The sequence below is a fragment of the Carassius gibelio genome, chromosome B21 (genome assembly GCF_023724105.1).
Source record: "Carassius gibelio isolate Cgi1373 ecotype wild population from Czech Republic chromosome B21, carGib1.2-hapl.c, whole genome shotgun sequence".
NCBI classification, from domain to species: Eukaryota; Metazoa; Chordata; class Actinopteri; order Cypriniformes; family Cyprinidae; genus Carassius; species Carassius gibelio.
The window spans coordinates 25256513-25280547 of NC_068416.1; the positions used below are offsets into that span (position 1 = coordinate 25256513).

Genomic DNA, 24035 nt, shown 5'->3' on the forward strand with positions numbered 1-24035 from the left:
GAGAGTGTTTGTATTGTATGTAAGGTAAGCAATTGCACTGCAACATGCTAAAAACACTTAGCAACCACATAGTCATACCTTTGAAACCAACTAGTACATTCAAGGATCTTGGTGTTGAGTTTGCACCAAAGAAAGTATCAAAGTCTAGTCATGTTTCCATTTGTTCTTTAAACCGCTGAACAAGAGAACAATAAAATATGTCCTTGGCTATTTTATTCTGGCAAACCTTGAATATTAAGAAAAAGTCTGATCGTGCATGTGTGTGGGCACACGGCCACATCTCTCCAGATCGACAGAAATAGCCTCTTGAGCAGGTTGTTATCTGTAATTTCCTGAGAACAGGAGGGAAAGAGAGGGTAGGCATTGCAGAAAGGTGGAAAGTGGGAATAAGCCAAAGAATTGCTCATTTGACTGAAATATTTCAGTTATCTTTTGGTGAGTTTGAGTTGCTCCTTCATTCAGAGTTCTCTTTGTAAACACATTATTTGTACTTCCACCATCACGAAGACAAACACGCTTGAGGCATGTTGCTGTGATGACAAATCATTCATTATACAAAAATCATGTATGTTTAATAAGCTCTATGCATTAACAGAGTGCATATAACGGTAGGTTTGCCACAGCTGTTGTGCATGTCAAAAACGTCCAGCTTATGCCAATTTTCAACAAAGAGATGCTATAGTAAAATGAATAAACAATTAAAGTGCATTGAAATTCTAATGCAGAGACATACACGACAGAGAGAGACTCTGGCAGGAGAGCGCACGCTTGCGCCTGCAATCAAGAGCGTGTGGGCGGGTTATTTTGAACCATGCCGCTGTAGATGATGTACTTCCATAACAATCCTCTTAGCTCAGATCTCCACACATCCTCGTCTAGAAAGCCTCTGGGTTTTCTCTGTTATGGAACAGAAGAATGCAGTGCCGTCCTGGGTTAACCCGGCTCTGGTCAACTGGAGGCTGGACTCTTTTGGTAGCGATGCTGGGCAGAGGTAGGATAAGATCTCTAGAGTCACTGCAGTCTTGTGCATGATTCAATATCTTAAAATGTTCTCTGAGTCTGGCTTATTTGCTGTTTTCCTCAAGCTGGAAAACTGTAGTGGATTTCAGGTGATGATGAGTGCTGCACTTTTCAGTTGTTGTCAAAGTTATTTAAGTATTCTTATCAGTTTCACTGTGTTTATATGTAAACCATGCTAAATACAATCACCCATGAATGTTCTAGCTGAAACATATGTAATATTTTGGAGACGGCTCGTAATGTTGATGGCTTCATCTCACTTTATGAGGGCAATTAAAACCACCGCTCCTGTGGTCTCCATGGGAACTAGCAGACATATCGCATCTCCAGTGAAGATGTCTGGGATTGTAATGTAGAGAATTGCTCTTAGTGCAGAACTATGTAAACAGAGTAAAACATGATGCTGGAAAGAATAAAAAAAAGTCTTTATGCGTCAAAATATAACTGACTGGTTTTACACCCACATGCACAGGAAAACTTACACATCATGTCACATATAGGGATGACAGCATTTCCATTGAAATTATATAACATGATGTATGCATTGTTATCACTTACATCAATATCTACATGAGTATTTGATGCATGATGTGTTTGCTTTTTAACAACAAGATTTTAGGTGATAATTTAGCATATTGCATAATTTTTTATCAAATTTGGCTTTTACTAATTACTTTTACATAGCAATAATAAATATAGCACTGCTGGCAGACATTTTTTTATGATAAAGCAAACATTTATTTTCCCTCTTTTATTTTCTCATCATTTGTCTGCCTATATATTGCAAGTACAATTGGTTGAAACTATGTTTTTCACCTCATGATTTGTTGTGCTTTGTAAATACATTTATTACGGTGCCCCCTAAATGTATTTGGTCAGTTAAGTCACTCTTTAAAATTATGTATCATTAGTTGTTTCCTTACCATATTTTTATGCAAGTTTTGGGTTGTCACATAATAGAACACATAATAGAAATGGCATGATGCAAATAAATTCTAAAAATACACGTTAAAAAAACGTAATTTGATGGATTTTTCTTTAAGGAAACATATAATTGAACTTTAATAGAAACAAATTTATTGAATACATTCCTGGAAGTGCAACAAAATCTGACTTTGCCTCAACGGATCATGTGTCTGGATAACTGGAATGGTGCCTTTCCATTGCATATCTTCTCAAATGTTGTTTAAGTCATTCTGAAATGCTTGAGCCAAAATCTGCCATCAAAATAATTTTATATAATTTTCTCACATCAGTGCATTCCCAAACATCATGCATTCATCTCTAAAAGCAAGATAGCACTGTTTGTCATTCGTTTCGCCAGCAGCATTTATTGCAGTATTCATCTGCATGCTCTGAGGCACAAGTAATTATTATGTGGGGAAAAAGAGGCATCCCCCAGTGCAACAGCTTTTTATTCTTTTATTACTGATACTTTGTTCTCTTTAACAAATTGGATGGAAACTATGAAAGGTGCTTTATTAGCAAAATTGTTTTATGCCATATTCCGATTTTACCAAGTTTAATCCACAACTGACCTAATGTCACAATCATTCAGTTGTGATTTTAGTCAGTGATTTGGAGGTTATAGGACATATGTTTTTTTTTTTTCCTGCAGGGTCCATGTGGAATTTTATGTTGATGAGAACACATTTAAAGAGAGACTCAAACTTTTCTTCATCAAAAACCAAAGATCCAGTAAGTCTGCCTGAACTGTACATATTTACCTCAGAACCTTTATTCTTAACTTTTAACCTATTCACTTTGTCTATTTATGGCCTTTTAATGCACTGACCTTTCACCTCCAGGTTTAAGGATCCGAATATTTAACTTCTGCCTGAAGCTTTTGACATGTGTTCTTTACATAATTCGAGTCATGACGGACAATCCAGCCCAGCTCCGCCACACATGGTCAGAACTGTCTTAAAGGAATAGTGCACCCAAAAATAAAAATTCACAGTTAATTTACTCACCCTCAAGCCATCTAAAATGTAGGTGTCTTTTTCTTCAGTAGAATAGTGATTCATGAAATACATGTCTGTAACTAGCATCACTTGAGTGTCAAAAAGGAAAATACAGGTAAGACAAAATGAATACCCATTGCTCCTGGCAATATATTGAGGTCTTGTTGAATGGAAAGTTTTGTCTGTGCAAGAAAGTTTAGTTTGAAACTTTAAAGCATATCCATCCACCCTTAAGGTTAAGGTTTCTGCTTTGGCCAGCTGGTGAGGTGAAACAATAAGCATAATTTCAGTCTTGTTACTGATTAGACAGAGAACATTTTCAGATGTCCATTTTTTTATCTCAGTAAAACGTTGAGAAAGAAAAGAGACAGCCATACTGACATCAGGTTTTGAATGTATATAGATCTGAGTGTCATCTGCATAAAAGTGAAGTGTTCTTAAAAGTTGGCCAAGTGGAAAAATGTAAATACTAAAAAGTAAAGGGCCTAATACAGATCCCTGGGGAACACCAGATCGCACCACACCGACCTTAGACCTGCAACCACAAATCACAATAAACTACTCGTGATCGAAGAGGTAGGACTTAAACCACTTCTATGCAGAATCAGAAACTTCAAAGACAGACTCTAAATGGGTGAAGAAAAAGTATAGTGATCTACATTGTCAAAAGCTGCACTAAGACCAAGAAGAATCAGTGTAGATAGACAGCATCTGATTCGTTTCCATGAACTTGTTCTTTCAAAAAATTGGTTCAAGTTCAAGTAACCACCTGTTCAAATTTTTAATTTAAGCATTTTAATTTAAAATTCACCAATTAATTTACATAATAGTGCAATAATGTAATATACTCATATATTATTAAAGCACTCAACAAATGATGTGAAACATGGATGTTTAAAGATAAACTAGTCTTCATCAGATCACCTTTTTAACATAAACAATGAGAAACCATAACAAATTTTATTTTGCCATTTCATTCAGGTGCTAGGTTCACATATACACATATCAGCAGCTTATCGGTCTTCGGTCTGGGTTGAACTGATTATTCAGTTCAGTGACTGCTGGAGGAACTGGAGCACTGAATCAGTTCATTCTTCAAAGGATCAAAAACACAGCTATTTTGGTTCATTTTCAGTCAGAGTGACTGTCACGCATCTAATAATGAATTTTGATTGAGTAACTTGATAGATCTGTGCTGCTTAAGCCACAAACTGTTTCAGACGGTTCAGTCCGATTTGTTGAACTGATTCATCCAGTTCACAAAAATAATCTGTTCAAAAGAGTCGCAAACCAGATATCAGGACCATATGTTTGTGGCTCACAGGATTACAGGTAATAATATTGTATACAATGCTTAGTTTCTTGCACAGACTGATCGTTTTGCTTCACAAGACCTCAATAAATTGTCAGTATCCACGGGTATCAATTTTGTCTTGCTTGTATATGTCTTTCTTGACTCCCAAAGTGACAGTAAGCATTGACTTGCATTTTTTGACTCCGTAAGGACCATGGTTTCAGCTAAAAATCTTCTTTTTAAAAGTCACCTACATCTTGGATGGGCTGGAGGTGAGTATATTAACAGCAATTTTTTTTTTTTTTTGGTGAACAATTCTTTTAAAGGGATACTCCATCCCAGAATAAAAATTTTGTCATTAATCACTTAAACCCATGCCGTTCCAAACCCGTAAAAGATTTGTTCGTCTTCGGAACACAATTTAAGATATTTTGGATAAAAACCTAGAGGCTTGAGACTGTCCCATAGACTGCCAAATAAATAACACTGTCAAGGTCCAGGAAACCATGGACTTGGGGCAAAAATGCCCCGCACAAACAAATATAATTTATTACGTCTGTTGCTAACAAAGTGAATACGAATAGACATTGTCGATTTAAACAAAACAAAAAAATGCTTAAACTCGCGATAGATCAATGTTAGTGATAATGTCACTCTCTATAATTCATGGAAAGGAAACATTATATAATGACAAATTTCTGACGTAGTTATTAAATTGTATTCTCTCTAAATACAAATTCAGTCCCATTAAATTTAATTTTCCCTACATGACACCAATGCCTGGTTCTTTCTTAAAAACACGTGTTTATGATATTTAATACATTTGGCTGCTTTTAGCCTTGCCCTGGAGTTGGTTCACCCTCTGCAGAATAGTGAAGAAAACAAAATAACGACTTTATTCAACAATTCCTCTCTTGTGTCTCTCCAAATCAGCAGAGCGCCATTTTGGCAATTCTGTACAAAAAATATTGTCGTCGCTTCATAATGTTACGGTTGAATCACTGATGGCAGATGATGCTTTTCATACTTTCCTCGACCTTGACACTGTTATTTATTTGGCAGTCTATGGGACAGTCTCAAGCCTACCTGTTTTTATCCAAAATATCTTAAACTGTGTTCTGAAGACGAACTGAGCTTTTACGGGTTTGGAGCAACATGGGGGTAAGTGATTAATGACAACATTTTCATTTTGGGATGGAGTAATCCTTTAATGTTTATGAGTGTAAAATGGCTTAGAGCATGATTACCATGACAAAAAAAAAATTCTGGTATTAGAGAATATTTATTAATATTTAAAGAAAGTTAGTGAATCATTTCTTATGCTGCAGTAAAATACCGCTATAGACTGATGTGTCACTCCTCTCTCTACAGCATCAACTGCAACAGCACCACACAGACCAACGAGATCAACTGGTGAGACAAACCATTAGCATCAAACTGAGCCTTATTTTCAGTAATGCAGATGTGTTTGGAGGTTGATTTCATGCTTCTAATTTATTCTCACTAATCTGCCTCTTTCTCCCAGGGAACTGATATTCTGGGTAGACAGAAAAGTACCAGTCTGGGCCATTCAGGTGAGTCAAACATTTATATGGTAACACTTTACAATAAGGTTTCATTTGTTAAGTAAGGTATACAGTACAGTACATCCAGTCAGTTGATAGCACAGTATAATGCCCGACAGGTTCATCAGTATATTGTATAAGACTGAAGGGCTTTATTATGCGATAACTATCAGCTGGATGTACATTATCCCACTTATTACACGGCTGCTTGCCATAAAAGTAGATAATAAAACACAAAACATTGATCAGCAACAACGGCCATGATGATTTGTAGTTCCCGGATGATCCTCTGTTATTATTGGAAATAACAGACCTCGGAATATCGTGATTGACCAATTAGAATCTAGTATTCCAGAGAGCCGTGTAATAACAGTTGATTACTATATCAGTTAACATGAACAGCATCTATTAGTCGTAGTTAATGTTAAGTTTAACAATTTCTAAGACATTATTAAAATCAAAAGTTGTATCTGTTAATTAGTTAAAGCGCTGTGAGCTAACATGAACATTTTAATCTAGCATTAACAAAGGTTAATAAATGCTGGGAAAATATGTTGTAGGTTCATTTTAGTTAATGAATTAACTAGTGTTAAGAAATGAGACCATTTGTGTTACCATTTATATTTAAATGTATTTCTTGAGCCTTTGAAACACTGCTTTACAAATCTTTAGTTTTAATCTGTGTGGTTCAGAATCAAACTACCAGCACGCAAGCCTTTGCTTCGAACGTTGTTTTCAAAATATTTCAAAACTATAATTGTTTGCCACTGCGCTGAAAATAAATTGGTGTGTAAACAGTTTTCATTTAGAAATTGCAAGTCAATTTTACAAATAATTTCAAAGAAATAGCAAGTGACACACTGAATAAAGCATGAAGTTTTGAAGTAGAAAGACTAAAAAAGTATAATTTTTATTTGTTTATTTATGTAAAACATACTCCAATAAATAAAAAAATCTGGTGAATCCATAAATGAGTGTCTGATGGTTTTAGATTGATCTGGGGGTCAATTTTAACAATCTACATTCATTTTTAAAGACAGTAATTACTTTTAAAAAGATATGCATGTATAATACAATTATATCTAAATGCTTTTAATTAACCTATAGCTTAACAAGTACTGTCTAATAATTCACAAAACATGAATAAATCACATATTTTACAGAACCTTCACATTTAATGCTTTTTAAATATTAGTAGATTACATTTTATTGAATATATGTTCTTCACAACATTTGCAATTGCATTGTTAAAAGTGTAAGAATACAAGTTTTTGTTGCGTGTACACGATTTTGGCCAGTAGGTGGCGCCAGTCTGTAGTGTTTCTCATTATAAAGCACTTGTGATACTCAGGTCTGCTCTTTAAATTCAGTACTTCTGGTACTTTGGGCTTCTGTATAATAAACTGTGCTTGAGTTTTCCCTATACATTAATAATTGTAATGTCCTGTGTGCTGAAATTTCACTCTTAGCTGTTTTTGTTTGCACATTTTTTTCATCAGGTTATTGTAGCATCCATTAGTTTCATGGAGGCCATGTTGCTAATGTACCTCAGCTACAAGGTGAGTTTGTATGCATATGTGCAAAGCGTAAAAGTATTTACAGATTTTTCACACCAAGTTTGCTCTGAATCTGAGACCTGAAATGTCTAGTTACTGCATTTTGCTTTGGCACAATCACAACTGTTGGTTCCTGATATTATTTTTTCAGGGTAATTTATGGGAGCAGATATTTCAGGTGTCTTTCCTGTTGGAGATGTTAAATACTGTCCCTTTCATCATAACGGTAAAAAGCATATTCCAAATAATAATAACCCAAACGACATCTGATAATAACATCTGACCTCTATGATTCTCTGTCTGTGTCAGATCTTCTGGCCTCCTCTCAGAAATCTGTTTATCCCAGTGTTTCTCAACTGCTGGCTGGCCAAGTGTGCTCTGGAGAGCATGATAGTGAGTGTTCACCATTCCCCAATATGCAATGTCTATGCAACGCTATACAGAAACCAGATGATGTGTGTGTGTTACAGAATGATCTGCACCGGGCCATTCAGAGAACACACTCGGCCATGTTCAACCAGGTCCTCATTCTTATCTGCACTCTTCTATGTCTCGTATTCACTGGGTAAGAATCATTTTCCTTTGGTGTGGGGCCGGGCGATATATCCAGATATTTTTGGTCAATCAATTTGCACACTTTTAAATGTAAAATATGGTATTAAGCATGTTTAAATCTCATTGCCTTATTTTAAAAATCCAAACAAGAATAAGAGCTTCTTTTGTTTTACAAAACTGGCTTTTGCAAACTTCTCCATTCACCATTTCATGTTATTGGAGGCTTTTTGATCAAGATTTATTTCATTTTAAATTATTTTTTATTATATAATGTATTTTTTGTATATACATTTTCAGCACATGCAGTTTTATTTATTTGTTATTGTTTTTAATGGAATTGTATTTTTTATTAATATTAACTATATATATTTTTTTCAATTTAGTTTTATATTTACTCTTTCTTTCAGCAAACATCATTTTATTGTCAAGATTTTTTAAAATCTTTTTTTAAATTGTTTTTAATTTTATTAATAACTGAATTTATTTATTTATTAAAAATTTCATTTACTGAAATTTTATTGACTCTCTTTCAGCACATAATTTTATTGTCAAGATTATCTTCATTTTAAATCAATTTAATGTAATTTATTTTATTTTGCATATTAATATTTTACATTTTGTGTTTATTTAAATTTAGTTTTTTATTAACTGTATCATTCAGCACATTATTTTATTGTCAAGATATTATTTTTTATTTTAATTATTTTTTATTTAAACTATATATAAATTTAAAATTATTTTTATTAAAAATTTAGTTTTTCTCTTTTAGCACACGTAATTTTATTTTCAAGCTTGTTTGATTATTTTTCGTTGTTAAAATCAATTGTGTTTTATTTACATAACATATTTATTTTGAGAATTTAAATACATTATCTATTTATTTTAATTTATTTTAAGTTTTATAGCTTCTCTCCATATTTGACAGCAGCAGTACAAGCACTAGCAGAAAAGCTATCTAAGGAGGGCGGGGCTTAACAAAGACCATCCAATCCTATCATGCATCTTGCACAACCACAATATGTGCTGTATTTTTGTCGATTGTATAACTTCAACAGGTGTATCGCCCACCTCTACTCTTTATCGAAAGCCGTTCTTTCTTTAGCTACACTGAAGTCTCTCTTTCTCTTTCAGCGCATGTGGCATCCAGCATTTAGAGCGTGCTGGTAAGAAGAGTCTGTCTCTCTTCAACGCTTTGTACTTTTGCATCGTGACCTTCTCTACGGTGGGCTTCGGCGATGTGACGCCGCAGATCTGGCCGTCTCAGCTGCTGGTGGTGGTGATGATCTGCGTGGCGCTGGTGGTGCTCCCTCTACAGGTCAGAGGAGTCAAGCACTTTTTAAATGTACCAAACAATGGTACTGCTTCAATTCACTTGCCTTCACTGATGAAGCAGGAGGATAAAGCTTAACATAAAAATCAAGATTGTAATTTTATTTTTTGTTTTTATATTTCTATTTGTTTAATTTAATTTCACTTAATGTTTCTGTTTATTATATTTTTTATTTACAGTCTGTCTATCATTACTGACTTGACTATGAGCACAGCAAATGATCAAAATATATTTTTACTCATGTTTTCATATTTTAAGATAATTTAAAGATTATTTTTGTATTTTTAAATGTGTTTTATTATTATGTTTAAGTTTTTTTTTTGTTATTTATTAGATTTTTTTCAGAACATTATTATTGTATTTGTTCAATTTAATTGCGTTTTATTTATATTTGATTTATTTATTTATTTTTATTTTACTTATTTATTTACTATTTTTTATGTACTCTCTGTCTGCTACAGACTTTATTTAAAACAGTAAATGATCTTTCAAAAAGTTTTTGTTCCTTTATTTTTTTAAAAACCAAACAAGAAATAAAGCTTCGGTAGTTTCAGAAAAAACAATTTCCAATTTCAGGTCAATATTGCCATTTTAAGAAGTGTTTTTATTGTATTTGTTCAATTTAAGTTTCATTAATAATTTAAATAATTTTTTTATTCATTCCCATTTTTTTTAGCACATGCCGTTTTATTTCCAAGATTTTTTTTCTTACATTTTGTTGTATTTGTATTTTTATTAATAACTGAATTAAGTCAAAACTTGTTTTATTTACTGTCTTTATTTATTTATTTTATTGTCTGTCTACTCAAATACTGACTTGACTATGCCAATGATCTTGAAGTATTTCTTGTTTTTACCATGTGTCTCTTTATCCTCTGGCTGCAGTTTGAGGAGCTGATCTATCTGTGGATGGAAAGGCAGAAATCTGGAGGAAACTACAGCAGACATCGAGCTCAGACAGAGAGACACGTGGTCTTATGTGTCAGTACTCTCAAAATCGACCTACTCATGGACTTCCTCAATGAATTCTACGCTCATCCTCACACACAGGTGTCTATTCCGTCTGTCTTTGTGTGTTTAATCTTGTCTGATGTTTACAGTATTTTGTCCTAGTTTGATCACATGTTGTGTTTGTGCATGTTTAGGATTATTACGTGGTCATCTTGTGTCCATGTGAGGTGGACGTTCAGGTGAGGAGGATTTTGCAGATCCCTCTCTGGTCACAGAGGGTCATCTATCTTCAAGGCTCCGCCCTCAAAAACCAGGATTTACTGAGAGCCAAGTGAGTGACAGCCTCACTGACCAATCACAGCATTGTTTTTATAGGGCTGCACAACTAATGGATAAAATTAATTAAAATCTGATCGCTAGGGAGTATTAGTTTATTCTGTGCTCTAATATACTTGTATTTAAGCCTGTCCCCAACAATACAGTTTACTCATTGTTTGAAGGAGAGCAAAATGTGGAATAGCATACATTTTTGGCTTCTGTGATTGGTCTGCTTCGTTAATCGCCCTGTGATTGGTCGCTTTTGTTCTGTAGGATGGACGATGCAGAAGCTTGTTTTATTCTCAGCAGCAGGAATGAAGCTGATCGCATGGCGGCAGTGAGTGTTCACACAAATCGATCATCTTTTATTTATCGTTCATGTGTATTGAGTAGGGGTGTAATGATTCACTCGTTTTCTCCATGCATCGATTACAAAACCTGACGATTCATATGCATCGATCTTAAAAACATGATTTTTTAATTGTGTATCGCCGATCTTGGACAGTTATCGATTTAAAACGCTAAGAATTGAATGAATCACGAGTTCTATAGGGATTCAATGCTTTCAAAATATCATCCACAATCCTTTTTTTTCCTCCGAATTGCGTGATACAAACTTGCAGTTCTGGCTTTTTTTTCATAACTGCATGATATAAACCCACAATTGCAAAGTTTAAAAGGTCATAATTGTGAGATATAAACTTGCAATGTCAGTCTCATACCCCAACCCCCCTCCCCAAAGATTGCACTTAACCTGTGATTGCGAATGAATTTATAACTGCCAATTATCTGCATAATCAGAATTGTGAGATATTAAATTGCAATTTCGAGAAAAAATGAATTGCAAGAAAAAGTTGCAATAACATATTTTTAAATTATTATTATTCAGTGGCGGAAACGGGCTTCCATACATTTTTTTTAGCAAAAAAACAGAAAAAGGAAAGAATGAAAAATAAAGTGCACACAACATTATTCTACAATTAAAAAAATTAATTAAAAAAATGATTTAACTACATTATATTACAGTCACATGGTATCATTTGTTTTACACATTCAATCCAGTCGGATTATCAAATGTATATATTAGTTAATAAACAGATATTGATTAGTATTGCTGTACTGACAGGATCACCAGACCATTCTGAGGGCCTGGGCTGTGAAAGACTTCGCTCCCAACTGCCCTCTTTACGTCCAGATTCTCAAACCTGAAAACAAGTTCCATGTTAAATTTGCAGGTACTAACTTGCCTTTATTTGACATTCATTTTCTGAATATTGCTCACTCTTTCTGTATTATTTCTTTTCTTATCACTTTCATTTTAGTAAGCGTCAGCCATCTTGGCTCTGAGCAGAATGTCTGTTTCTTCCCGCAGATCACGTAGTGTGTGAAGAAGAGTTTAAATATGCCATGTTGGCTCTGAACTGTCTGTGTCCGGCCACCTCTACGCTGATCACCCTACTGGTCCACACGTCTCGAGGACAGTGAGTCACAACTATGAAGTTAGTTAGTAAAGTTAGTGCTCTTAAAAGTGAAGTGTGTTATTTCAGTGCTACTAGCGCAACCACATGGAAAAATAATGACTGTTTTCAGACAGGTTTCCCAAACACACCTTTAGTCATTACCATGTTTTTCAGAACATGGCGTTTTATTGTCAAGTTTTTTTTTTCGTTTTATTAATATAATTTTTATGAAAGTTGAGTTTAATTTTTTTTATATATATATATATATATATATATATATATATATATATACATATGTTTAAGAAATTTTTTAATTCATTCTTTTTTTTTTTTTTTTAGCAAAGATGCATTAATTTGATCAAAAGTGACAGTAAAGACATTAATAGTGTTTGCAAAGATACCTGAAAAAAAGAATTCACGGTTTCCAAAAAATTGTAAAGCTTGACATTTATAAGAAATGTTTTTTGGACCAGAAAATCAGCATATTAGAATGATTTCTCCAGTATCATGTGACACTGAAAATTCAGCCTTGCATCACAGGAATAAATTAAATTTTATAATGTATTCAATTAAACAACAGTTATTTAAAATTGTAATAATATTTCACAATTTTTCTATAATTTTTAATCAAATAAAAAAATCATTGGTGAGCAGAAGAAACTTTTAAGAAACTTTTAAGCCCCTTTCACGTTCGGCCCGGGAAAATTGCAGGAACATTTCCAGGATTGATTCAATAACATGTAACTCTCTTTCAGAGAGGGCCAGCAGTCTCCAGAGCAGTGGCAGAGGATGTACGGCAGATGTTCGGGTAATGAGGTCTATCATATACGTCTGGGTGACAGTATGTTCTTCAGAGACTACAACAGCAAGAGCTTCACCTACGCAGCCTTCCACGCCCACAAGAAGTACGTCTATCCGTGCTTTGCCACATATTAAATGTGTTTGAACTAATGCTGTGAGGGTGTTTTGGTCTGTTTGTGTGTAAAGGTATGGCGTGTGTCTGATCGGCGTGAAGAGAGAAGACATCAAAAGCATCTTGTTGAACCCCGGACCGCGCCACATCATGTCTGCCAGCGACACCTGTTACTACATCAACATCACGAAGGAGGAAAACTCCGCCTTCATCTTTAGACAGGAAGAAGATCAGGGAAAGGGGCGGGGCCACTGTGACATCTTAAACAGCCCGTCTGGTCTGCCTGTTCATAGCATCATCGCTAGCATGGGTGAGAGAGACAGGAAGTTGTTTATTCAGCGTAGTGAAGCCCTTCCTGACATCCATTCAAAAATACTAAAGGACTAAACCCTGCTAAAGGTTGCAGGTTTGCCTTCTAATGGCTTTGTTCTAATTTTTTCAGGAACCGTTGCCATGGATTTTCAGAACACCAGTCCCACTGAGAGCGGTGTCAAATTGGCTCTGCCCCCGGAGAACGAACAAGGAAGCCGCCGCCCAAGCATTGCACCCGTTCTAGAGCTCGCTGACTCCGCCTCCTTACTGCCATGTGATCTGCTCAGCGACCAATCAGAGGATGAGGCCGGACAGTCAGATGAAGATGTAACAGCTAATGAGTGAGTTCGTTTTTAGCTCCTAATACAAATTTAAACATTTCAAATTCAAAGGGTCATTTTTGTGGCGCTTTTATGTCCATTGTTGAGTTTGACAGCCACTGATAGCTGTCAGCTGTCAATTAAAAGTAGAAATAAAATTAAAAAAAAAGCAAAATTGTAGAAATTATTAAATAGTGACAGCCATAAGTATTATATTTTACATTTTACAGTGGTATTGTAAAAGAAAATGTGATTTAAAATAAATTAAATTAATTAATTTTATTTTACAGTAAAAATGATAATAGTAATATTTCTATTTTTGTTTAATATTTAAATTTTGTATAATATTAATAATAAAATAAAATAAAAATTGTATGAACTTTTTTGAATTTGCAAAATTTTATTTTACAGTAAGGTAAGAGTGATAATAATAATAGTTATATTTCTTTTTTTATTATATAGTTTCTTCATAGTAATCTTGTTTTATGGTTACATAAATGTGGTTATATTTATATAATATTATTATACATTTAATTATATTCCAATTTTTTATGTGTTAATAATAATATAATAATAATAATGATACTACAATAATTGTGCAGTGCACGTTTTACAGTATAATTACTTAATTATTTAATTAAATTTAATTTCATTATTTGTTTAAAATATCGTTTTATTGTATTATTTTATAGTCATATTATTAATACATTTATTGCACATATTAATATATTATCACAAAATGTTTGGTCGAATTGTGCGGCCCAACAAACATGAAAATCTGGAGATAATTTTTCTTTCCAAAATGAGATTTTAAATCGCAGTATGGTCCTTTAGCAGAGCATGTGCACATTCATTAAAAAACATTTTCTTTGTGTTCCACTGAAGATGCTAATGAAGTAAATGTTGATATTTTTATGCAGACAAACCCTTTTAGGGTGTATTTTTAATGTTAATTTCCTCAGATTTGTGAAAGGATACCCCCCAAACTCTCCATACATTGGGAGCTCCCCAACTCTTTGCCATCTCCTGCCCCAGAAGGCCCATTTCTGCTGTTTACGGCTTGACCAGGTGAGCACCAGCCCCCATGTGCTACAAATGCCATCCGCATGTTGTATTTGCACAATATGCATTGCACTGGACCACATCAGCATGTCATATTTATCTCACATTTGCTTCTCTAGAGCTGTGAGCATGTTTCCTTTGAGGACGCAAAAGCATATGGCTTCAAAAACAAGCTGATCATTGTTTCTGCTGAGACGGCTGGAAACGGCCTTTACAACTTCATAGTGCCTTTAAGAGCCTATTACAGACCCAGACGAGAGCTCAACCCTATAGTCCTGCTGTTAGACAACCTGTAAGTACACACACACATACACACATTCACCTCATGTGTGTTTCAATAGTGTTATTAATGTTTTTCTACTTCTTGCAGACCTGATGACCACTTCCTTGAGGCCATATCCTGCTTTCCTATGGTGTATTACATGGGTGGCACCATTGACAAGTACAGTTAGACAAAAAACTTTTCTTTGTCTAGGGTAGAATTTTTTGAATTTGTAGAATTTGTTTTAGATTTTTTTATTAAAAAAATGCAATTACATGTAAAAATATACTTTATGTACAGGAAAGAGAATGTTTGCGTTTATATATCAATATGACTTTATAATAATAATATGTATTATAATAATTTATTATAATATATCGATGATAAAAATAATTAATATTATTACTAAAAATATTAATAAAAATTAATAATAAATATTACTATTGTAGTATTTCCCTGTAAAATCAAAAAATGTGTTACAATTAAAGTGAAATTGCGATTTAAAATGTTTTATATTTTAAAAAGGGCTGCACAAGTTGGCCAATTTTTTGTGATTGTTTATCAGTGTCACTGTTATATATACCATTATTATTAAATATATACAAAAATAATAAATGTTACTTTTGTAATATTTCACTGTAAAACAACGACAAAAAGTATTCATGGAAAAAATTATATAATAAATATTTTCAGTGCATATATTTAAATCACAGCCTTTGTGATTCCATAATTGCATTATGCCGTATCATTATTATTGTTATTATTTTCAATTCATTTTATTTTGATTAATCGTGCAGCCGTATGTTTGACATTCAATTCAAATATTTCCCTCTAGATGTGAATTTATCTGATTGGATGTTTGTGTGATTGACAGTTTGGACAGCCTATTGCAGTGTGGTGTTCTGTATGCTGATAATCTAGTGGTGGTGGATAAAGAAAGCACTATGAGTGCAGAGGAAGACTATATGGCTGATGCTAAAACCATCGTCAATGTGCAGACCATGTTCAGGTGAGACGAACCAAAGCCCTGCAATCTGCCAATAGAAATTGACACAATTTGCAAGGGATGTAACGATTCACTCAAGTCAAAATTCGATTCGATTCATGATTCGATTAACAATTTCTTGAACAAAATTAGATTTAATTATAAATTAAATGTGTCCTTTTATTATTTCTTGAAAAAAATGCTGCATGTTTCATTTTGAAATTGAAATATAACACTATAATAATATCACTTGCATAATATTGCTCTGTTGTTGGTTTTGATTGCTTCTATTGTCCTCATTTGTAAGTCGCTTTGGATAAGTGACTGCTAAATAACAAAATTTAAATATGTTAATTTAAATAACAAAACTAAATGGAAAATTTAAAACAAGCCCCAAATCAAATAAATTACACAAATAAAAGAAATCTCTTTATATGAACAAAATAAGGCTTTGTCTGTGCTCTTTCCATTTAATATTAAAGGCAACCACTGCATTTTCATCATGATCCAAATAAAGATGGGCTTCAGTTATGTGAAACTATGCATAAAAATATCTGCATGAAACAGAAATGGTTTCCGCTGTAAACAAAGCAGCTGAATTTATGAACTTTAATATGCATTTTACATATTATGCTTTATCTGTGCACACAAATACAGTAAGTTTCTCTCAGACATACATTCATATAAACTCTTACCCCTAATTTAAATCAATTTTCAACTGGCTCGCGGTTAATCGTTACATCCCTATCATTTGCATAATTTATCATTTCAGTATGAAGGTCATGGGTCTGATTCCCTGGAAATGCATGAACTAAAATCAAATGTTTACACTGAATGCACTGTAAGTCATTTTGGATCGCGTCTGCCAAGTGTATCAATGTAAATATAAATCTCATAACAGTTTTATTTTCTCTTTCTGTGTCTCTTCAGGTTGTTTCCAAGTCTCAGTATAATCACAGAACTGACTCACCCGTCAAACATGAGATTCATGCAGTTCAGAGCCAAGGACTGTTACTCCCTCGCTCTGTCCAAACTCGAGAAGGTAAGACATGGAGAGATTTAAGTACTGAGTACTGTAGTTTTGTAGTTATATTATTTTCAAATGTGTGTGTTCGATCGGCAGAAGGAACGTGACAAAGGCTCGAATCTTGCCTTCATGTTTCGACTTCCTTTTGCTGCTGGTCGAGTCTTCAGCATTAGCATGCTGGACACACTCCTGTACCAGGTAGATATAGTGTGTGTGTGTGTGTGTGTGCACGCCTTTTTAAAGAGGAATAATTTGCATCATCCCTAATAAACTCTTGTACTCAGGAATTAAACATTACAGTTACAGATAGTAACATTTTATGCATTTTGGTGACTTGCATTGCATTCAAAGTATAATACCATTTAAAGGTTTGGGGTCATTGTTTTTAAATAGCTTTGAAGGAAGTTTCTTTTGCTCACCAGGGCTGCATTTATTTGATAAAAAAATACAGTAAAAGCAGTAATATTTTGAAATATTATTAAAATTTAAAACAAGATTTCTATATGAATATAATGTAAGATGTAATTTATTCCTGTGATGTAAAGCTGAATTTTCAGCATCATTACTCCAGTCTTCAGTGTCACATGATCCTTCAGAAATCATTCTGATTCTAAAAAAATAATTCTGAAAGAAACATTTCTGATTATTATCCATGTTAAAAACATTTTTTTCCACATTTTTGTGAAAACTGTTTTAGGGTTCTTTGATGAATGCAAAGTTCTAAGGAACAGCATTTATTCGAAATAAAAATATTTTGAAATATCTTTTTGTCTGTCTAACTAACATATCTCACTGTTTGTGTGAAGAGAGATACGTTAGTAATATTGATGATTGATTGGTTTGTTTTGTACATGAGTGTTTTGTGAAGGACTACATGATCCCAATAGCCAGGCTGCTGCTGGGACTGGACACCACGCCGGGATCAGGATACCTGTGCGCTGTGAGTTCAACACATGGCCTGTATGTGTTTAGATGCGCGTTGTGTTGTGATCTGTCAGTGTTTGTTTATGAACATGTTCCTGTGTGTGTAGATGCACGTGTGTGAGGCTGATCTCTGGATCCGCACGTACGGGAGACTCTTCCAGAAGTTCTGCTCGTCTAGTTCAGAGATTCCCATCGGAATCTACCGCACAGAATCACACGCATCACCTGAGGTATCTATCTATCTATCTATCTATCTATCTATCTATCTATCTATCTATCTATCTATCTATCTATCTATCTATCTATCTATCTATCTATGTCCATCCGTCCGTCCGTCTCTGTCTATCCACCCATCCATCCGTCTCTGTCTATCCACCCATCCATCCGTCTCTGTCTATCCACCCATCCGTCCATCTCTGTCCATCCATCCATCCATCCGACCGTCTCTGTCTGTCTATCTATCCATCCATCCATCCGTCCGTCCGTCCGTCCGTCTCTGTCTATCCATCCATCTATCCGTCCATCTCTGTCTATCCATCTATCCATCCATCCGTCCATCTCTGTCTATCCATCCATCCATCCGTCCATCTCTGTCTATCCATCTATCCATCCATCTGTCCATCTCTGTCTATCCATCCATCCATCCGTCCGTCCGTCCGTCCGTCTCTGTTTATCCATCCATCTATCCGTCCATCTCTGTCTATCCATCTATCCATCCATCCGTCCATCTCTGTCTATCCATCCATCCGTCCATCTCTGTCTATCCATCTATCCATCCATCCGTCCATCTCTGTCTATCCATCTATCCATCCATCCGTCCATCTCTGTCTATCCATCCATCCATCCATCCATCTCTGTCTATCCATCCATCCATCCGTCCATCTCTGTCTATCCATCCATCCATTCATCCGTCCGTCTGTCTCTGTCTATCCATCCATCCATCCGTCCGTCTCTGTCTATCCATCCATCCATCCGTCCATCTCTGTCTATCCATCCATTCATCCATCTGTCCGGTTGTCTCTGTCTATCCATCCATCCATCCGTCCATCTCTGTCTATCCATCTATCCATCCGTCCGTCTCTGTCTATCCATCCATCCATCCGTCCATCTCTGTCTATCCATCCATTCATCCATCTGTCCGGTTGTCTCTGTCTATCCATCCATCCATCCGTCCATCTCTGTCTATCCATCTATCCATCCATCCGTCCATCTCTGTCTATCCATCCATCCATCCGTCCATCTCTGTCTATCCATCTATCCATCCATCCTTCCATCTCTGTCTATCCATCCATCCATCCGTCCATCTCTGTCTATCCATCCATCCATTCATCCGTCCGTCTGTCTCTGTCTATCCATCCATCCGTCCGTCTCTGTCTATCCATCCATCCGTCCGTCCGTCTCTGTCTATCCATCCATCCGTCCGTCCGTCTCTGTCTATCCATCCATCTATCCGTCCATCTCTGTCTATCCATCTATCCATCCATCCATCCGTCCATCTCTGTCTATCCATCCATTCATCCATCTGTCCGTCTGTCTCTGTCTATCCATCCATCTATCCGTCCGTCTCTGTCTATCCATCCATCTATTCGTCCATCTCTGTCTATCCATCCGTCCATCTGTCCATCCGTCTCTGTCTATCCATCCATCCATCCGACCATCTCTGTCTATCCATCCATCCATTCATTCGTCCATCTCTGTCTATCCATCTATCCATCCATCCATCCATCTGTCCATTCGTCTCTGTCTATCCATCCATCTATCCGTCCGTCTCTGTCTATCCATCCATCTATCCGTCCGTCTCTGTCTATCCATCTATCTATTCTTCCCTCTCTGTCTATCCATCCGTCCATCTATCCATCTGTCTCTGTCTATCCATCCATCCATCCGACCGTCTCTGTCTATCCATCCATCCATTCATTCGTCCATCTCTGTCTATCCATCTATCTATCCATCCATCTGTCCATCCGTCTCTGTCTATCCATCCATCTATCCGTCCGTCTCTGTCTATCCATCCATCCATCCATCTGTCCGTCCGCCTCTGTCTATCCATTCATCCATCCATCCATCTGTCCGTCTCTTTCTATCCATCCATCCATGTGTCCGTCTCTGTCTATCCATCCATCCATCCATCGTGTTTTTCGAGAGAAGATTTTTCACCTCCAGCTAATCAATACTTGTGTGTTCAGTCTCTGCTGACCTTATATTCTTTTCTCTAGTTTCCATGACAGCGCTATTAATATTTCCCATTGTATTTTTTGTTTCCATGGCTACGGTCGCCTCCAGTTTCAAGGTTCCGTCAGCATCGAGGGGTTAAACGACACCAGAGAGAAGGGGGAGGAGTCAAAGATCCTCACCCACAGCTCCTCCAGCAGTGACCAATCAGAGCACCCGCTCCTGAGGAAGAAGAGCATGTACTGGACGAGACGTCTCAGTAGGCGGAGCGTGAAGAGGAGTGACTCCTCCCTCAGCTCCATCCAGCAGCGTCTGGGCGTGTTACGCCGCTCGGAAAGGGAGGAGCTTACAGAACTGGTCAGGAACCGCATGCAGCACTTGGGTCTGCACACGGCGGGATACAGTAAACACACCCCTTACCTCATATATCATAATAATATTCATATGTATAATATGTTTATGCTTAAGTAATTCGTTTTGTGGAACAAAACTTGAAGATCTGCCCAGATCATGTTTGTTTTAATGTGGTTAGGAGGCTGTAACCACCATAACCCCCCTCTTTTCTCAAATTCCTGATGGATAAAATCAACTCCTGTCCTACATTTCTCTCATATCACATTTCACTTGAAAATGTATATCAGATTATGGAATTAAAAAGGTTTGTGAACACTGATTATATTGAATCCTGAATGTTACTACATTCTTGGTCAGAAGAACCTTTGTTTTATCAGCCATTATACTTCCAAATAGTAATTTTGATTTGAAATATTTCTCTCTTCCTCTTTTTTTCTAACTTTCATCTCATATAGAGGATGTCACAAATCTAACAGCCAGTGATGTAATGAACCGAGTTAATTTGGGGTATTTGCAAGGTAAACACCCTCTACTAAAGTGTTGCCATTAATAGTTTGCTCCGTGGGTTTATTTATTCTTTTTATTATATTCTATCCACATGTTTTGAGAGATTATAGGGAGAATATGATGCAAGCCAGATTCAAGCATATGTGCTGAATGCCTGAGTCATGATGTGATTTTGTGGCATATTTAGATTTTAATGAACTATTTTAATCCATTATAACTCTCAGTCAGTGTTTCTGAATTGTATTTCTGGCTACATTGCATGTAACAAATTGTAGCATAAAGTTTTTATCTATATGTTAATTTGCTTCATCTTTCCTTGTGGAACTTCAACCACGCCCATATTTTTGAGTGACAGATGTATCCACCAATCTCTGTTGCAGATGAGTTGAATGACCAGCAGAACTCCATCTCATACGTGCTGATAAACCCCGCCCCCGACACGCTGCTCCAGCTCAATGATGTTGTGTATGTAGCACATCCTGACAGATACACATATACACACATTTATTTCTTTAACTGCTGTTATTCTTTAAGTAATTGTAGGCACTAACTGAATAAAATCCTAGATATCTAGCTAGATAGATAGCTATTTTTTTTTACTTCGTTAATACTGACAGTTAGTTTTAGTTAACTATAATAACTCTGGTTTATGTGTGAAATATTTTTATTCCGCATTATTTTAATTACAGAAAATGACTTTAATATAGTTTTAGCAACCAAAAATGATACTGTTACCATGATAAAGTAGACCAAAATATATATTTGAATATTTCTAAATACTGTTTTGATTTTAAATAAATTAACATTAGCTGAAATAAAATATAAAAGAATATATAAAATAAACAAAAATTCAGCGAGTTGCCATATTAATATTTCTCATTTTATTAAATTTTAACTTGTACTACAATAACTAAAACTGAAACTGGAATAAAAATGAAAAAAAAAACTATATTGACATATAGTTACTATATAAAAACAAATACTGTATACATATATGAAAACTACAGAAAATTACAAAAACACAAAATAACATTACTAAAATTTTCCAATTTAAATATTAAATAGTAAAAATAGAATTTAGTAATAATAAAAACTCTAATATCTCAATAGTAAAACAACACTGTCATAAACATAAATATTTAAATGTAAACATTTTAAATAAGTTTTAGTACTAAACTTTATCTACAACTGAAATAAAAAATAAATTAACTAATACAAATTTTTTTTAAATTTAAGTCATGCATTTTTTGCATTTTTCTCAGGAAGACCACCCAAAAATCCCCCAAATGTTGAACAGTCCAGTTTTTACTTTTTGTAGGGACATTTGGTGACATTTATATGTGTTTTTTGGGGCATGCATCAGGTTTCAGAAACTTTGCGGTGACATTTGTCCCTCATAAAGTCAGCAAAACCTGATGCACACTGGCACACAAACATTTGTGTCAGAAATCACATTGTTAGAGTAAACTCTCAAACATGAATCACTCAAAGTGCTCTTTGTGTCCTGCAGGTTCCTGATCCGTCCGGATCCACTGGCTCATGTACCAGAAGCAGCGCCTGTACAAAACCGCCGGTGCCGGTCCACGACTGACACACCAGAACTCAACAAGATTTAACCGCTCAGAACTACATCATACGCCAAAAGCCAGGATGTAACTGGACTATAAAGAGCTGTCGGCACTTTAACCTTTTCCCTCATATAAGCTCTTGCTCTTAGATTCATCAGTGATATTATGGTCTGAACACTGCATATAATACAGTGAGCTTTGTGAAATATTGTGCAGTGAAGTCAAAGTTCATGTTCCATCATTGAAGAGCGTTATTTATCCAGTGCTGTAACAAACGCACAGATTGTCCTGTTGTAGGTCAGACACTAGAGGGTGATGATGTCAGAATAAAAACTGATTGCTGTCATGCAGTCAACTTTGTTATTTTGTAATCGGGTTTTTGCTATTGTAATGCAGGCATGCATTTCTTGTTCTTTCGTTTTCATGTTTGTTTACCGCTTTGCAGTGTTTTGCATTAAGGAAGATCCCAACAAGACTTAATTCTGTACAGCGGCCACAAAAATGATTTAAAAATGTCTGAATGTATTTGCATTAGGCAAAATTTCAAAGTAAGTAGCATTTATTTTTATGAAAGATTGCACCAGCTGATTCAAACACAGAATTACTTAAAGGAGTAGTTCACCTAAAAATTAAAATTTGCTGATCATCTGAGACCATACAAGATGTAGATGAGTTCGTGTTTTCATCAGATTTGGAGAAATGTAGCATCACTTGCTCACCAGTGGATCCTCTGCAGTGAATGGGTGCCGTCAGAATGAGAGACCAAAGAGCTGATAAAAACATCACAGTAAGCCACAAGTAACACTGTGAAGTGAAAAGCTACAAGTTTGTGAGAAACAAATCCATCTGTAAGATGTTTTTAACCTTAGACCATTAATACCAGCTATAATATGAGTCCTCTATCTATAAGAATGTTTTTTTCACGTTAAAAAGTTTTCTTGTCTGAATCAGGAGAGAAATCTGCATCAATCAAGTACCGCTTACAAATGAAACCAGTCCAAAACAATTCTAAGCAAATGTGTGGGTGGATTTTGATGTAAGAGGACAAAAGAGGATGAACCTTTCCCTGGGGGAAGCATTATTATGGATTATGGCCTCACACTTTGGTCACAAGCAGAGTTTTGAAGATAAAATACATTAATGAAACATTTGTTTCTTACAAACATGCAGCTTTTGGCTTTTCAAGACATTAACTGGTGGGCTGGAGTGGTGTGGATTATTTGTGGATCATTGTGATGTTTTTATCAGCTGTTTAGACTCTCATTCTGACGGCACCCATTCACTGCAGAGCATCCATTGCTGAACAGGTGATGCAATGCTACTTTTCTCCAAATCTGATGAAGAAACGAGCTCATCTACATCTTGCATGACCTGAGGGTAGGTGCATTTTCAGCCAAGCTTCATTTCTGGGTGAACTGTTCCTTTAAGTGTACCTTTGTTAAGATCTCTGTATTGCGTATGACCTCTGTTCTAGGCATTATTATCATTGCTGTGCACATTCGGTTAGCTTTCAATTAGACTTAGAAGCTGTCCAGTAATAATTAAATGTGCAGTGTGCTGATATTGTAATTATAATGTACAATGTATTTACATAGAGCGTAATTTGTATGTCAGAT

At 35.4% G+C, this 24035-nt stretch overlaps 1 protein-coding gene across 2 annotated transcripts; it reads left to right on the top strand.

The window, feature by feature from the left end:
• Nucleotides 1–780: 780 nt before the first annotated feature.
• Nucleotides 781–23169, top strand: kcnt1a (potassium sodium-activated channel subfamily T member 1a). Of its 2 annotated transcripts, XM_052587494.1 has the most exons (30): nucleotides 781–991; nucleotides 2639–2718; nucleotides 2829–2931; nucleotides 5650–5691; nucleotides 5804–5852; nucleotides 7343–7402; nucleotides 7551–7625; nucleotides 7709–7792; nucleotides 7870–7964; nucleotides 9086–9269; nucleotides 10170–10334; nucleotides 10430–10566; nucleotides 10827–10890; nucleotides 11680–11788; nucleotides 11926–12034; nucleotides 12769–12918; nucleotides 13001–13236; nucleotides 13369–13579; nucleotides 14521–14626; nucleotides 14740–14912; nucleotides 14991–15062; nucleotides 15757–15891; nucleotides 16798–16909; nucleotides 16991–17092; nucleotides 17751–17834; nucleotides 17926–18048; nucleotides 20102–20393; nucleotides 20800–20862; nucleotides 21232–21316; nucleotides 22362–23169. In XM_052587494.1, the coding sequence occupies exons 1-30, from the start codon at nucleotides 903–905 to the stop codon at nucleotides 22465–22467; spliced, it is 3495 nt and encodes a 1164-aa protein (XP_052443454.1). In that variant the 5' UTR covers nucleotides 781–902; the 3' UTR covers nucleotides 22468–23169. The 2 variants fall into 2 exon arrangements, with proteins under 2 accessions (XP_052443454.1, XP_052443455.1); XM_052587495.1 differs by lacking the exon at nucleotides 20800–20862.
• The last annotated feature ends 866 nt before the right edge of the window (nucleotides 23170–24035 follow it).

Bases quoted from the DNA above. Each gene is read 5' to 3' on its own strand.
- kcnt1a (XM_052587494.1), top strand. From the start codon at position 903: ATGGAACAGAAGAATGCAGTGCCGTCCTGGGTTAACCCGGCTCTGGTC. The intron at 10,567-10,826 runs GTGAGTGACAGC...TTTGTTCTGTAG, and splicing joins CAGGATTTACTGAGAGCCAA to GATGGACGATGCAGAAGCTT. The intron at 16,910-16,990 runs GTAAGACATGGA...TTCGATCGGCAG, and splicing joins CTCTGTCCAAACTCGAGAAG to AAGGAACGTGACAAAGGCTC.